The 17,753-nt window shown below is 32.6% G+C and overlaps 1 protein-coding gene and 1 long non-coding RNA gene across 3 annotated transcripts in view; one reads left to right on the plus strand and one right to left on the minus strand.

Annotated features, from left to right (window-relative positions):
* The window catches only part of LOC114335080 (tyrosine-protein phosphatase 69D-like), a 729,328-nt gene that overhangs the window by 401,000 nt on the left and 310,575 nt on the right, over positions 1 to 17,753 (minus strand). For both annotated transcript variants that reach the window (XM_050654333.1, XM_050654334.1), the window contains one exon: positions 13,455 to 13,644. In XM_050654333.1, the coding sequence (XP_050510290.1) occupies positions 13,455 to 13,644 (190 nt within the window). The remainder of the gene's footprint in view (positions 1 to 13,454; positions 13,645 to 17,753) is intronic.
* Positions 4,046 to 6,374, plus strand: LOC114333070 (uncharacterized). Its single transcript, XR_007698926.1, has 3 exons — positions 4,046 to 4,229; positions 4,288 to 4,482; positions 6,258 to 6,374. It is a non-coding gene; the product is annotated as an uncharacterized LOC114333070 (long non-coding RNA).

Raw genomic sequence — 17,753 nt, forward strand, 5'->3', positions numbered from 1 at the left:
TATTTTGGATCTCCGGATCTTTTTCTCTTTCTGACTTTCTCTAGCTTTCGGCACTCTGCGTAGTCCTAGCTCCCGTATATGTTTTCGTTCATCTATCATCATACCGAGTAATACATTTTCGGGATGGGCAAAATAAGCATTCCTTTGGATAATGGCATCGACAATTTTTCTTTGGTCAACTGGTAGAAATTATGAATAATTTCCCTATTGGCCCTGAAAAACCAAGTGGTCCACTGGTGCGTCCATCTACAGTTGAGTCCGGGAATCTTTACCCGTGCGTCATCATTTAAAGCATACGAAATAAGTCGATGATAAGTCGGAAATTGAAATTTACTAAACGCAACACTAAGTCGCTCATTGTCACTTGCTGTTGAGTTTAGTAAATTTCAATTTCCGACTTATCATCGACTTATTTCGTATGCTTTAAATGGTGACGTATGGGTAAAGATTCCCGGACTCAACTGTAACTGTTGAATTAAATGACGTAGAGGTAGCTCATTGCAATGAAATAAGCACACTAGCCATTGAAGTGAAGTGCCGCAGCATTTGTGACGTAGATAGTTCGACTAACTGTTGACAAAGGAGCAATGAATTCTTCTTCATGATCATCTGCATCAGAAGAATTTGATCAGACAACCTGCTACTTATGAAAGAATTAGAGGAATTAACGGTACATGCTTTAAGAACAATTTCGTCAGTATTATATTTTTGAGAACTTGCCTTTGCTTTCATGGTTTTTTCCATTTTCTTCCTTATTGCTGCAGATGCTGCAATATCTACTGGTCCAGTTGTAGTTTTTCAACAGAATTGTTGATCTTGAAGAAAAACTCGCTCATTTTGTGGTACTTTCTTGATTTTATCATAAGTACACACACACAGTTTACACTCCTTTCGAATCTGGCAAATCTTTTCTATTTATGAATCAGATTCTTACTGAGTTTTTGTGTACCGCTTGAGATTTTGACACTCTCTATAAATATTTTTAATCATATCTTGAATGCACTTATGCGATAATGTTGGAATAGAAGCTTTTATTCATATTTGTTCTACTTTCGTTGCAACGGCATTCAATACGTCGGCGATAGATGGATCTTTATTATTATTTGTCAACTTAAGTTCATTACGAATAAAGAGAAAGCACTTTAGAATGTCACACTTAGTTGGTAAAACACGATCATTGAAATTTGATCAGAGCCATATTGATTTTTTCGACAAAAATAATTTTTTTGTTTTTTCATTTTTCAAATCCAATATGGAACCTCAAGATATGTTTTTATTTTAAAATGCTGTCGCACCAATTGTTTTCATCACCTGACACAACTTTTAAACGATAGCCACAAGAATTTTTCTTATCTTTTATTTTTTTGAACTTTTTCGTTCCACCCTACTGAATAATAACCGTCACTTGACTCTTTGACACTTCTAAAAAATGGCCAAAATGGACGAAGTTTTCGTCAAATGTTCGTAATACGTGTATTTGATTGGCTAGAAAAAACGTGCATTCTAAATATCAACGAATCAAACGTAGGTTAGGAATAGATATCTTATGTATATAACCATTGTAATGCTGCATTATTTTTGTGTTTAATCACGGAGCTACCGCTTTTTCCGTCTCATCTAACTTAATGCATTAGAGAGAAATCGAAAAATGTGACGCACTGAAAAATGATCATGAGAACAAGAATACAAGGCAACAACTACAGCCAGATTGTCGATTGTCGATCTTTCGATGTATACGCGGTATGAATAGGGCGGATGGATTATTATAAGTATTTTAAAAGTTTAAAACTTCTAAAAATCTTATAAACTTTAAAAGTATTGTTTATTTTAAATCATTGTTCATTATTACCTAATATATTATTCTGAAGGTATTTCTTTGTGGCATTTATGTAATTTATTATTCTAAATGGGAAATAAGCCACAATTTAACTTAAACAATGATTGTATTAACGTTTCCACTTCCACTTCGGACGTTTACATATAAAAGTAGTTTTTAATAACTGTTTTCAGAAAATGTTTAAGTGTTTAAAAAATGTTGTATGTTGTGATTGTGTTTTTTTTTTGTAAAATTTATAACGAATAAATTATTTTTCTTTATTTATTTGTTACATTTACATACAAAAGTAGTTTTTAAGTGTTTCAAAAGTAGTGGTTGTGTTTTTTTTGTAAAATTTATTACTAATAAATTATTTGTTTTTCTTTATTTGCTACATAGCCCGATCAAAGAACAATCTGACCCAAAAAAAATGAAAGATGAAAGATAACTTGAAAAATTATTTTATTAACGTTTCCACTTCCACATCAGACGTTTACATACAACAAAAGTAGTTTTTAAGTGTTTCAAAAGTTGTGGTTGTGTTTTTTTTTTTTTGTAAAATTATTACTAATAAATTATTTGTCTTTCTTTATTTGCTACATAGCCCGATCAAAGAACAATCTGACCAAAAAAAATAAAGGAAGGATGAAAATTTGGGAATAGGTAGTTGAAATTGTCTATGATTATAGAAGAAAAAGTTTACAGTTCTACATTCCCTCCATTTTACAAAAGTGGAGGGGAATTCCCTCTTCTCGGAGGTGAAAAATATACATTTAAAATAAGTCCGGTATTGGATAAAATGATTTATTAATATTCTAAACAACTTTTGTTCTATAGAGTTTTTTTACTAAGTCAATAGGTAGGTGCTTTTTGAGTTATTTGCGAGTGAATATGTTCATTTTTAACAAAAGAAAAACATATTTTTGGACGGTGTTTCGCAAATAATTCAAAAAGTAAGTATTTATTTTATTGAAAAAAATATTCTTAGCAAAAATATAAGTAGCTTATATAAAAGTGAAAATAATAGTGTATGTAATAAAATATATGTAAAATCTTTAATAACAAGATCAGAGAAGAACATGCAATAGAAAAGAAAGAGAAGAGAAAGATTTAGATGAATGACACTATACTGCAACTTATCGAAGAAAGAACAACAAAGAACAACAACAAAATAATGTACAAGTTTCAGATCGAGACAAATAAAAACTAAAATACAAAAGGCCAAAAAAAATGGTTACAATCACATGATAGTGATTCTTAGAAAAAGATTTGTTAGAACAGAGACATAATAGGTTAACATACTTAAAAAGGCGAAACAAGGATTTCCACCTATTTTTGAATAGTAGACTTTTTTTCTGACGTCATCCTAAATATAATGCAAAAAACTGCAAGTCTCTAGGTGCTGTATTTAAAAATTTATTTATTTTGTGCTAAACGCCCTCGTCTACATTGTTTAAGTTAAATTGTGGCTTATTTCCCGTTTAGAATAATAAATTACATAAATGCCACAAAGAAATACCTTCAGAATAATATATTAGGTGATAGCGAACAATGATTTAAAATAAACAATGTTTTAAATACTTTTAAAACTTTAAGATTTTAAGAAGTTTTAAACTTTTAAAATACTTATAATAATCTATTCGTACCATCCATACCGCGTATACATCGAAAGATCTACAATCTGGTTGTGTTTGTAGTCGGTTCAGTTCGGCTTATCCGACTCCGTTTTCGGGAACGTTAAGTCAAACTTTTTATCTGCCGATAGTTAATGCGCATGCAGAGCCAACTAAACAGTCAGGTTGGTGAAGGGAGCGCAGACTAGCAAATATCGACCAACTATTCTCTAACGATTTAGTACTAGAGTTCGTATTTGACTGTTAAAGTGAGTAGTCGCACAATGCAAAAATTATACAAGAATCTACAGGTCGAGCAAGTCTCGTAAATTTCACGATTGCGAGCCACGCTTCACGCAACCGTGTTTGCGTACTTGTGTTTCGAGTTGCGTGGTCGTGCGGAGTTATATTTACCAAATTTAAATATAATCGTTTTCAAAATTAAATCAATATGTATGTCAATATGGCTACTGGGTGTAAAAGATAAATCTTATTCTATCTGTTCTTAATGAGTTTTAGATAATTTTAGTTGTATTTCTTTGTAATTTTGTGTTGTACAAAGATTAATTTAACATGTTCTCTGGAAGTATTAATTTAGAAAGATAATATGCTTCATTGGTGTTGTTCTTTGAAGTGTGAAATGCAAAGTAATTGTGATAAAGTCAAGATAAAGTTCACTTTTAAACTGAACTAAATAAGGTATCTGAGAGACAACAATGGTTAAATGCAATACAATGTACAGGTTTTACTAGCGAAATGAAAATTTTCCTGTCCTGTCTGCTGTAATCATTTTATATCTGGTAAGTTACAATTACAACAGTAACGATTTTTGAAGATGTTAACATTTTAATCTTATAGGAAAACCAGCCGACTTAATCGATAATAACAATCTCCAGATTGGGTTCCTTCAATAAATATGGTCTATAAACACAATGAAATAAGTTCCCCAAAATCTAAAATGGAGTGGTATCAAAGGAGAATTAAAGGGAAAAATATTCATATTGAAATTATTTATAAGGCACTGGACTGTCTTAAATTCTACAATAATACTAGGTGGGTAAATGATTTTAGACATTTTTCATTAAGAGTAGATTAAGATTAAGTAGATTTTCATTCAGTAGATTTAAGACTTGTTTACACGGGTAGAGTAATGATGCAAGTACTTGATAGAGTAGAGTAACTCTACCTGTAAAAATGCTCAGCACAGTAGAATAGCTGGTAGAGTGTATAGTTGGAGTTAAAGTAGAGTGACTAGCAACCTATGGCAAAGTAACTACTCTATGACCACCACTACTGCCAAAATGTCTACTCGGCTGCACACTCTACCCATGGAACACGCTCAATTATGGCAGAATAGAGTAGGTAGGAGAGTACATGGGGGCGCTGTCATTCTGGCTGGAATTGTGTTTTGTGTAAATAGTGAAAATGAAGTTCACCGAAGATGAAACTTTAAAACTTGTAGAGCTATAATATGGCGAATACCAGTGTTTATGGAATTTAGGTAGTGTATACTACAGAAATAAAAGTTTGCAGCAAGCTGCGGAGGATGAAATCGTCGAAAGAATGGCAAAGGGGGCTTTGGAGTAAACAAGCTTAAGCAAAAAATTAAGAATTTAAGGTGCACTTATAATCAAGAGTGTTTAAAAATACAAAAATCGGTTTCACTATACTAGCATCGGTACTATACTTGTACTCTCCTCATGTGAATGGTATCAAGCCATTTTTGGTAGAGTACTACCACTACTCTACTCTCCTCAAAACTCTACCCATGTAAACAAGTCTTTAGAAACAGTGGAAAATGAGGTAGCTAGTAGAGTAGTAGTAGAGTAAAATATACTGGTTTAGCAAATTACAATGTTTTAAGGTAATACAGTAGCGATAAACAGGTAGCCAAAACGTGTTCCAAGATTGTCACTGTCATTTTGAATAGTTTTTCGAGGCATTTGGCACACGTATTCGTAAAATAATAAAGAATGGCGGTACAGAGCCCAATTTGAAAAATATATTAATATGTGGAAATTACTCTGTAATTATACAATATTTAAAAAACGAGCCTGTACCGCCATTAAGAAGAACAAAAAAATACACTTTCTTCAAATAAACTTTTTTATTCGATGCCTAGATTTTGTGTAATTTTGGAACTACTAATGAAATAAAAAATTTTAGTAGTTCCAAAATAACACAAAATCGGATAAAAAAGTTGTATTTGAAAAAAGTGTATTTTTTTGTTCTTCTTAATGGCGGTACAAGCTCGTTTTTTTATATTGTATTTAATTACAGAGTAATTTCCACATATTAATATATTTTTCAAATTGGGCTCTGTACCGCCATTCTTTCTTATATTACGAATATGTGTGCCAAATATCTTGAAAAAATATTCAAAATTACAGCCGCAACCTTGGAACACATTTTCGCTACCTGTTGATCGATACTGTTTCCTCTTAAGCTAGTTTTAATAGTTATTTATGATATAAGTATTAAAAGTACAATTTTAAGACGCGCATGTGAAAGTTAACTTGAAAAAATAATTTTATTAATGTTTTGACTTCCACATCAGATGTCATTGTCAAAGTACAAAATATTCATTATTATTAGGTTTGTTCTAGCAAACAGTCAAACTAGTCAAAAACCATCAGCAAACAGTTGGTCAGTAAAAGAACATAATACAGTCACCAGTGCGATCCCCTCTACTCGCGCTGGTCCACTATTCGCTGATGGTTTCAAACTGATGCTAGAACAAACCTATTATTATTATGCATATAATAATATTTCTTCTGATTGTTAATTGTAAAGGATAGAAAAATTACCATTTATTTTATTTTTTTTAGAATCAGCTGAGAGAAGTGGTCTACAAAAAACCAGGAAGGAAACGGAATATGTGGCTATGAAAGGCAAAAGAAAGGTTTACAAAGCAAATGTGACAAATTTTTTTGAAATATTTAGGAATATCAGTAAATTGCATTAAAAAAATGTATGAAAAGATTTTGTTCAATAAAAATGTTTATATTTATCAAGGATGTATTATTTGGTTTGGCCACATATCGTCAGTGATGTAATAATACATCCTATCTGTTTTTTCATGAGTTTTGTAAGAGAGACTAAAAACTTGTCTTAGGGTCACCTCCTGTTTTCATATGATATTTTTTGACTTGCTTTGTAGTAAATTAAACTATCTATGAACTACAAAACAAGTCAAAACTTACATATGAACACAGGAGGTGACCTTAAAACATGTTTTTCCATCTCTCATACAAAACTCATGAAAAAACAGATAAGAGGTATTGTCACATCAGCAAGGATGTACAGTGATGAGTGCCCTAATAACCGGCAAAATATGGGCAACATATTTAGTTGTGAGATAAAAAGAAATGAAACTAGTCGAGCTGGGAAATTTAGCGAAATTAACCTTTAAATTTACGTTATATTGATCCCACCTTTACACATATCGGAGGAGTATGTCAACTAAAACTGTCACAGTGACAGTGGTAGTTTCCAAACTCGTCTGATACGTCTGAAGGTGGTACACAATCAATACAATCTAAATGTATAAGTTAATATCGCTAAATTTCCCAGCTCGACTAGTTTCATGTCTTTTTATCTCACTACTTAATACATCTTTTGTGCTAGTTTGCCGGTTATTAGAGCGCTCATCACTGTATTTCTGGTATATCCAGGGAATGTCTACAAAATATATTTTGAATGTCCAGAGAACATTCGTGGACATTCATGGAATGTTCCAATAAGACATTCAGGTAATGTTTAAAATGCTGACACAGGATTTTCCTGGGATGTTCAGGGAACATGTTTTCGGGGATATTCCAGGAATTTTTCAATGTCTGTGTACCTTCTATGGACCTATATGGAATATTTTGGTGTTATTACCGCCGCACTCCACTTGCGATTTGTAATCAGGAAGATTGAACACATTGTTTCAAATACAAGTCAATCCATTTGTGACTAAATAATCATGGATTGACTTCTATTTGAAAGAATGTGTTCAATCTTCACAACTACAAATCGCAAGTGGAGTCCGGCGCTTAGGGCTACTTCCTCTTCGGTATTATGTATTATACTACAGAAATCAGGAACTTTCCTTCTAAATATATGTATGCATCTTGGCCATCAAACATATTCTTCCAAACATTTTTTTAAGGGGTTACATAGGTCTTGTGGGTAAAAAAAGTGACTTTTTAAAAAAATTATATCTCGAAAACTAAAATTTATTTTTATTTATAATTGGAACATGTAAAAGTATAGTACTTAAGGTAGTCTCAAAAAAAGTTTCAGCCAAAAATATTCATTTTTGTAGAGTTTAAGTTTTTTTGCGTTGGCAGCATAACTAAGTCCAGTCTCATCTGAAATCAAAAAGTTTCTTGTAGTTTATACCTCTGGCTAGAATATGAACGAAGGAATTAAAAAAAATGAAATTTGAAGATTTTACATAAGTTTAAACACATTTTTGACCCCAATTTTTCTCATTTTTAAAGTAGTTTTTTTTATAAAACAAAAATGACCTCATCTAATAAAAAATCCTTTGTTCATTCACTAGCCAGAGGTATAAACTACAAGAAACTTTGATTTCAGATGAGACTGGACTTGTTATGCTGCTCACGGCAAAAAAGGGCTGTTGTCGAAAAATTGCAGTCAACTCTACAAAAATGAATATTTTTGGCTGAAATTTTTTTGAGAGTACTATACTTTTACATGTTTCAATTATAAATAAAAATAGTTTTTAGTTTCCAAGATATAATTTTTTAAAAAGTCACTTTTTTTACCTGCAAGACAACAACTTAACAAATTGTTGATTTCAAATTGTAACAGTTGTTTTGCAAAGTATGCTGCCCTCTTGTATTTTCTGTGTTATCTTCATCATACAATTACTTCATCTAAAAACTTTCTGCGATATATTCGCAACAACAACAACAAACAAAACAAAAAAAAAATAAAACAAAAGTTTAACCACCTTCACACCACAGAATCAAGCAATCAAGTTACACAAATTTTCAAACACCTCACCTGACACAGCGTCTCAAGTACGATTGCGCGAATTGGTAATTATAACTCCGCACGACCACGCAACTCGAAACACAAGTACGCAAACACGGTTGCGTGAAGCGTGGCTCGCAATCGTGAAATTTACGAGACTTGCTCGACCTGTAGATTCTTGTAAAAATTATACAGAAATGTTATTATCACTCTCATACAACTTCTTCTTTTTCATATTTTTCTTTGTCGACATGACTCTGTCTGTTTTTAAATGTGCCTCCAGTAAGTTGTCATTACATCGTTTTCGTGGTCTTCGCACTGATCGTCTTCCTATTGGGGAACAGTTACTCGCTGTCCATACTACTCTGTTTAATGTGATTCGGCTTATGTAATCGTTTCATTGTACTCTTCTGTTTTTCGCCCAGTTATTAATGTTGTCCACCTTTTATCTCTGTCGTATATCTGCACTTCTAGCTCTGGGGTGCATAGCTGTCTCGCCTACTCGTGGTGCACCCTGGGTAACGCTAAATGAGCAGTAACATCCAACCGCCAGACCATCTTTCAGATCTCCTGGCGAACACATTGCAGCACAACCATACAACAAACAAAAAACGGTTCTTCTCAGAATCATCTGACAATTGGACCAACAATCCGAGTATGCCGAATAAACATTGAAGGTATTAGCAGAAGCAGGAGCGAATACATCAGCAAACTCCTTGCAAAACATAGCATTGACATAGCCACAGTTCAGGAAACACACACTGCTGATGACTTACAACTGAACAACCGAGGTCAAATTCCAGGATATTACATGCAAGAATATTCAGAAAGTGTGAATTATGAGTAATAAACAGTTTGGCTTTCGCAGGGGCTTCGGCCGAGTAGAAGCTCTGTATGGTTTCACAACTCTTGCCAAAAAATGTCGAGACCAACAAGATGATCTTTTCGTTGTATTTATAGACTATGAGAAAGCTTTCGAGAAAGTTAAACATACATTCGTATGGAATGTCTAAAGCGAAAAGGACTCAACAAAAATGACACTAACATAGTGAGAAATCTCTACTGGAACCAACAGACTGTTGTAACATTAGATGAAAATAGCACGGATGCGCAACAGATAAGTAGAGAAGTGAGACAGGCCTGTGTACTTTCACCATTACCATTTTTTACAGAGTTATTTACACAAGCACTTGAAAACAGTCCACAAGGTATCAAGCTAATTGGTGAAAATATAAACAACATCCGTTGTGCCGACGATACAGTCATGATCGCTGAAAGTGACAAAGACCTGCAGACGCAACTCAATACAATTTATGATACTGGGGAACAGTTTGGTTTAACAATATATAAAAAGAAAACAAAAACCATGGTGATCACTTGATCAGTAAGAGGGGTAAAGTCGTAACAAGGATTCAGATAAAAAATAAAGACATCGAACAAGTGGACACAATGAAACACTTAGAAGTCTGGATTACAGAAGATCTAAATCCGAAATTGGAAATTCGATCAAGAATAGAACAATCCAGAGTAGCCTTTTTGAAGATGAGGAAAATTCTGAGTAACCAAATACTCAAACTGCAAATCCGATATCGCATGGTAAAATGTTATATCCACTCTATTCTTCTTTATGGTGTCGAAGCTTGGACTATTAATGTTGAATTAATGAGAAAGCTGGAAGCTTTTTAGATGTAATGTAGTTTAGATGTAAAATACTGTGGACCGATCATATTACGAACGAAATGATGTTTTACTGGATGGGAGGAGACAGAGACAACTTTTAACCACCATTAAAAAGAGAAAACAGCAAATTTGGGGCATATATTTAGAAATGATGCCAGAGAGAGATGGGAGGACCAGGTCATGAGAGATATTAAAATTCTGGAAGTGGGAAACTGGAGGGAACTATGCACATATCGAAATGAGTGTAAGAAAATTGTAACGAAAGCCAAGTCATAAATAGTCTGGGCTGATTATCGGAGAATATGCCATTTTTGGGAAAAGTTATTTACCAGCAATTTTATTGCTGAAATCGAATTATAAGATCCTATATATTAATAATATAGGTATGCAAAGTCCTCAGATAGTGTGCTACTTTTTTTATAAACAAAATGGCGCCCGAAAATTGTGTTTTTTTCAATTTTTGCTCTATAACTCCGAAGATTTTAACTTTACAACAAAGACACCCAAATAAAAATTCACCGTGATTAAATTCTGCATAGAGACTTGCTTTTTCTGATCTGCCCCGACGAAAATTTTCCTCGGAAAATGCGGGTTGTCCCAACAAAATCTTTAATTTTCAAATAAACTTTTAGATAAGTAATTATTTACCCATAATTAAATAATTTGGTGAATAAAAAGCCTTCTTGGTTTAGATTATAGTTCCAGAAGCTGGTGAAAATTAAATGAATATTTTAGCAACAATTCAATTGTTAATTAATAATTTACAGTCGCAATAATAACCAAAATAATTGTGATACACTGATCAAACTTTGAAATCTTATAAAGATGAGATGCCTATTTAACATTTTGTCGACAAAATATGAATTTTTTATTTTTTTGCATAATCTTTAAATGTTTAAAAAAAATAGCTATAAACAAATTAACGTTTCTCAGAAAGTTTTTATTATATTATAATTTAAAAAAATAATTAAAATGCGCATTTCAAATATCTTGAAAATAAATGCCTTAAAACTTTTTTGCAACCATTTGCAAAAAAGTTATGAAACAGCAAAGTAAACATACGATTACTAAGGTGTTTATATTTTTTTTTTAATTCTTTCAAAGCGTAGAAGTGAGTTTAAAGTACAAGCTAATTATTTAGAAAAAAATATCGATTATCAGTTTAATGGTTATGTTTTAATTAAAGATTATAAATATATTTTTTTGTAATTTACACGCGCGAAAGTAGAATAATACAGTACCGTAGCTACCCGCCCACATACACAACTCGCGCGAGTTTAAGCGTGTCAGTCGCTTCGAGTGAACATTTTAACTCCGGCTCTGTATCAAGCCTACTTTCGCGCTAAAAATTACAAAAAAAAGTATTTTTAATCTTTGATTAAAATATAACCGTTGCACTAATTTTTGACATTCTTTGTGAGTAATTAGACTGTACCATAGACTCACTTTTAAGCTTTGAAACAATTAAAACAAATTATAAACAACGGAGAATTCGTATATTTATTTTGCTGTTTCATAACTTTTCTGCAAATGGTTGGAAAAATTTTTTAAAGCATTCATTTTCAAGACCTATGAAATACGCATTTTAAGTATTTTTTAAAATTAGAATATAATAAACAGTTTCTGAGAAATGTTAATTTGTTTATAACAATTTTTTTTAAACATTTAAAGATTATGCAAAAAAATGAAAAATTTATATTTTGTCGACAAAATAATAAATAGGAATCACACCTTTATATTCTTTCTAAGTTTGATCAATGTCTCATGATTATTTTGGTTGTTATTGCGACTGTAAATTGTTAATTAATAATTGAATTGTTGCTAAAATATTCGTTTCATTTGCACTGGCTTCTGAATTTATAATCTATAACAAGAAAGCTTTTATTTCACCAAGCTATATAATTATTGATAAATAATTACTGGCCCAAAAAATTTATTTGAAAATTCGAGATTTTGTTGGGAAAACCCACATTTTCCGAGGAAAATTTTCGTCGGAGCAAATCGGGGAAAACATGCCCCTATGTAGAATTAAATTGAGGTGAATTTTTATTTGAGTGTTTTAGGTGTAAAATTAAAATCTTCGGAGTTATAGAGCAATAATTGAAAAAAATACGATTTTCGTGCGCCATTTTGTTTATAAAAAAGTAGCACACTATATGCGGACTTTGCATACCTATATTAATAATATATAGGATCCTATAATTCGATTTCAGCAATAAAATTGCTGGTAAATAACCTTTCTTTGTACTTTACTAATTAGACCAGCGTATTATAACTATTTTTTTTTTTTCAAAATTTAAAAATAATGCAAAAAAAAAGAAAAATTTATATTTTGTCGATAAAATATTAAATAAGCATCTCATCTTTATAATCTTTATAAGTTTGATCAATGTATCATGATTATTTTGGTTATTATTGCGATCGTAATTTGTTAATTAACAATTGAATTGTTGCTAAAATATTCGTTTAATTTTCACCGGCTTCTGGAATTACAATCTATACCAAGAAAGCTTTGATGTCACTAAGTTATTTAATTATTGATTAATAACTACTTACCTAAAACTTTATTTGAAAATTAGAGTTTTTGTTAGGAAAACCCGCATTTTCCGAGGAAAATTTTCGTCGGAGCAAATCGTGAAAAACATATCTCTATGCAGAATTTAATTGCGGTGAATTTTTATTAAGGTGTTTTTGTTGTAAAGTTAAAATCTTCGGAGTTATAGAGCAATAATTGAAAAAAAATACGATTTGTCGGCGCCATTTTGTTTATAAAAAAAGTAGCACACTATCTGCAGACTTTGCATACCTATATTATTAATATATAGGATCTTATAATTAGATTCCAGCAATAAAATTGCTGGTAAATAACTTTTCCATGAATTTTGCTAATTAGCCCAGAGTAAAAACAAACTTTGACAACATATAAGTGGAATGCGGAGTAATTCACCGCAATAAGCGAATCAGAGAGCTCTAAGTAAGGGCGGCAAACATTCCACCCGGAATGAAAAGCCCTGATGATGATGATGATTTAGAAATGATAAATAAGAGTTACTACAGCTGATTATGAAAGGTAAAATCGAAGAAAAAAAGGTTCCTGGTAGACGACAAATATCCTGACTGAAAAACATTCGCGACTGGACAGGGATGAACACACAGACGCTTTTTAGAAAAGCAGAAGATACAGACGAATTTGCAATGGTTATAGCCAACCTTCATTAGTGGAGTCGGCACTAAAATAAGAAGAAGATAGTTATAAAAAAAAATCTAAATTGTCCTTTAATATTTCACAGTGCGGGTGATCGCGAGTTAAAATTTAAAAGAATGCACTCATTGCGGTTATATTACATTTTTATACTTACCAATGCATCCAGTTAAGACATTTGCAGTCGTATTAGATTTTGACCTCAAAGATTTCCCCCCCTTCTCCTTCTTAAGGATGGCTCTCACTATATATTCTGTATCAGGCTCTATAGAAATATCACCATTATAGACTTCTACTGCTTGGGAAATGTCAACAGAAATATCTGGATTGATTCTTTTCCAGTCTTCCTGTAAATGTTTACGTTGTATTAATAGTCTAGGATCAAAGGGGGTTTCGTTACCGATTGAGGTTCATTAAAATTTATAACCGACTTTTATGTATTTTAACCCTCTGAATCCGAATCTTCAACATGATAAACCGAATTTTTGGAAGGGAATTTCTTTGTAACTATTTAATTGTTTTAATGCTTATAACTGATAAACTAATAAAGATATACCCTTTTTCAAATCATGCTTAATTTCTTTAAAAAAACCGAACCAAACACATTTTGAAAGATTAAAATCCATTAGAGGCCGAGATATTGCAAATTTATGATTAAAAAATAACAAATTACTGACTATATCAAACATATTGGACCGAAATGCTTTTCCAAATTGGATAGCCCATACCCGGTATAAAGTATTTCGGTCGTCTTCTTACACTTCGGCAACATCTCTTACTTTATGGACTTCGCGTTGATGGTGAGACAAATTATTGTTGACAGCTTCATATTCCAAGGCGGCAACAATGGTTTTCTTCAATATTTGGTAGCGTTCTCTTCCTAGTCGTAATATTTGCTGGAGGTCTACATTGCGTAGGCCATTGAAGAATCATTGTAATCGGGGAGATAGAAGCGGATTTTGCTCGTGAGAAGTAATATGGACAAACTATACGGGGATATGTTGATTTGGTTGTGTACATGATTTTTCCCAACGGCCGGAAACCAGAGTGGGGGACGAGGGTAGTTATAAGGGGTCAAAATTGCGGTTTTTATTATTTTTTTCGTGACGTTGTTGATCGAGATAGTGCACCAAAATTTGGGAATAAGTAGATCATGACGCAACGAAGCAAAATCTCCAGGGGCGGAACGCTGTGTGGGGGACACAGGGGTAGGGGCAGGGGTGAATATAAAAATTATAAGAGGTTTTCTGTGACGTTCGTGATCGAGATAATGCACCAAAATTTGGGAATAAGTAGATCATGACGTAACTAAGCAAAATTTCCAGGGACGTAATGCTGCGTGGGGGGACGAGTGGTGGGCATAGGTCAATATGCAAACCTTTTGGGTGATGCTTGTCGTCGAGAATGTGTCCGCAACTTGCACAATTGATTCATATAAATATCTATAATCAAAATCCAAAATGGCGTGCAGCTAGGTGGGGTAATTTCTCTTAAAAATGTACAAATTTAAAAACATTGTATATAAATAGTTTAAGCTATATTTAAATTTTCCTCCTCAAATTAAATTTTGAAATTCCTGCGGAATCTTCCGCTTGGATTAGTTCCGACACAAATCTCTTGGAAATACTACTTATTCTCAAATTTTAGTGCACTATCTTGGTCACTGAGGTCACACAAAACACCTTTTATATTCCATTTTACCATTTTACCATACACCATTTTATATAATTTTTATATTCACCCCTACCCCCAAACATTTGTCCGCCAAGCAGCGTTCCGTCCCTAGAGATTTTGCTTAGTTACGTCATGACCCACTTTTTCCCAAATTTTGGTACACTATCTCGATCACTAATGCCATGGGACACTAATGGGACAAAAAACCCTTTATATTTTTATATTCACCCCTGCCCACCACCTCTTTGTCTGCCAAGCAGCGTTCCGCCACTGCAGATTTTACTTAGTTATGTCATGATCTAGTTATTCCATAAGTTTGATGTACTATCTCGATCACGAACGTCACAAAAAAACCCCATATAATTTTTATATTCATTTCTGCCCCCACCTATTTGTCCCCCATGCAGCTTTTCGACCCTGGAGATTTTACTTAGTTATGCCCTGATCTACTTATTCCCAAATTATGGTGCTCTATCTCGATCACGAACGTCACAAAAAACCGCTTTTAATTTTTATATTCCCTTTGCCCCCACCCCTTTGTCGGCCTCGCTACATTCCGCTCCTTGAGATTTTGCTTAGTTACGTCACGACCTACTTATTCCCAAGTTTGGTGCACCATCTCGATTATAAGCGTCACAAAAAAAAAATAATAAAAACCGCGATTTTGACCTCTTATAACTACCCTCGTCCCCCACTATGGTTTCCGCCTCTAGGATTTTACTTAGTTATGTCATGGTCTACTTATTCCCAAATTTTGGTGTGCTACCTCGAACGTTACAAAAAACCACTTATAATTTTTATATGCACCCCTGCCCCCACCCCTTTGTCGGCTACGCAGCGTTCCGCCCCTGGATATTTTACTTAGTTACGTCATGACCTACCTACTTTACTTATTACCAAATTTTGGTGCACAATCGATCATCAGCGTCACAAAGAAAATAATAAAAACCACGACCATCACATCTTTTCTTCACTAGATCTCACTTTAATTTCATTTTAAATTTGAATCTAGCTTCAATTTTTTTAACTTCAATTTCTGTAATCATGTCTTCTTTTGTCACTTTAATTTATTTTTTATAACTCCCTGTCTTCCTGACGGCGTCTCTCTTAATATTTTTATATTTATGAAACTTAATACTCTTAAGACAAAACTTATGGTTGTCAGCAAAATGGAGTTACCAACAATGAACATCAGAGCGTATGGAATGAAGTTGGCGCCTATTAGAGCGCCACCGTTAACGATAATTGGGATATAAATAAAGAAATAAGAATACTCATTAGAAAACCCAGAGCCGCCTTCAATAAACTAAATAAAATTCTTATTAATAGAGGCATTACAGTAAGCCTTATAATCAGATTAAGCCGTTGCTACATATTCTCCACATTGCTGTATGGCATGAAGAGCTGGACCCTTACAGATATACTAATAAAAAAAGAATGTGTGTGTACTTTGTACGCACGTAAGAAGTTATACTTCTATTATATGATTATGTATATGATTATAAACGAAATTAATATACTTTTTATTTATATTTTATTTAAATATTAAATTAATTTATACTTACTACTTCTCAAACATTTTTATTAAAACAGTGCCAAAAATTAAAATAATAAAAAAATAAAACACACACAAACACATTAAAAATGCCACAAATGATTTTTGAACATTAATTGTCGGAAAAATTTTTAACTAAATACGTATTTTCTGAAAATAAAATTATATAATAAATATACTTACAATCATTAAATGTATAAAAAAAAAATAAAAAAATAAAAGTTTCTATTGGGATTCGAACCAACTTACCACGCGGCTGGTATTTGCATTGTATTGGGATTCACTCGCATTAAAACTTCGCCACAGAGACAGCTTGTCATTATGTGCGAAGATCGTCTAACTAAACAGATTAACCTTTTGACATTTTTAATTTATGTAAATCAAATTATTTTGATTTTGAATTGAAATGATTTAGAATTGAAAAAATACAACAAAACGTAGAGTAACAAAACAATATATTAGGTGAATATTGATAGAAATTTTGATGGTAATCAAATTATGTAAATAAAAGTATTACATACTACTTATGTATTTTGGTAGGTTCAAGGTAGGTATCGGAGCCCGTATAACGACTAATAAATTTCGCAATCACTTGCGTCGTGCCAAGTTGCTATGTTCAAATATCATAACAAAATTTGATCAACTATTTATAAAACCCTTACCAGTGAAAGATTCTTTAGCTTTGAATAAGCGAGATCTGCGGCACTCATACTAGTTACAGTTTGATGAGCTTTCACATTGGCATGCAACAATCATCTCTTATATGCAAATAAGTCCAAAAATATAATATGAAAACTATTTAAAAAGGCAGTATAACCATTAACTAACTTTTTGTTTGTTGTTTCTCTTCCTACAAATTTTAAAACACAACAAGCATACATTATAACCAAACCACTGTGCCACAGCTGCCATATTGGATAATTTTTGTCATGTCATTTGAACATCCAATCAGAACAAAGTTATAATGCGCATGCGCCCGGTCGCTAGGTTTTACCATATAAAATTTCACCGTCATTACGCCCGTAAATAAGTATAACTTCAAAAATTGGAGGTCTTTGAGATGTGGATATACCGACGAATATTACGGATAAGTCGGATTGATCGAATAAACGTTGAAATAGTTTTACATCGAATGAAAAAAGGACCGAAATAACAAAAACATAAAACAACGTAGAATGAAGTAAACACTTCTGTTGTATATAGGTATATAAATTTATTAAAAAATTT

This window comes from Diabrotica virgifera, chromosome 6, assembly GCF_917563875.1.
Source record: "Diabrotica virgifera virgifera chromosome 6, PGI_DIABVI_V3a".
NCBI classification, from domain to species: domain Eukaryota; kingdom Metazoa; phylum Arthropoda; class Insecta; order Coleoptera; family Chrysomelidae; genus Diabrotica; species Diabrotica virgifera.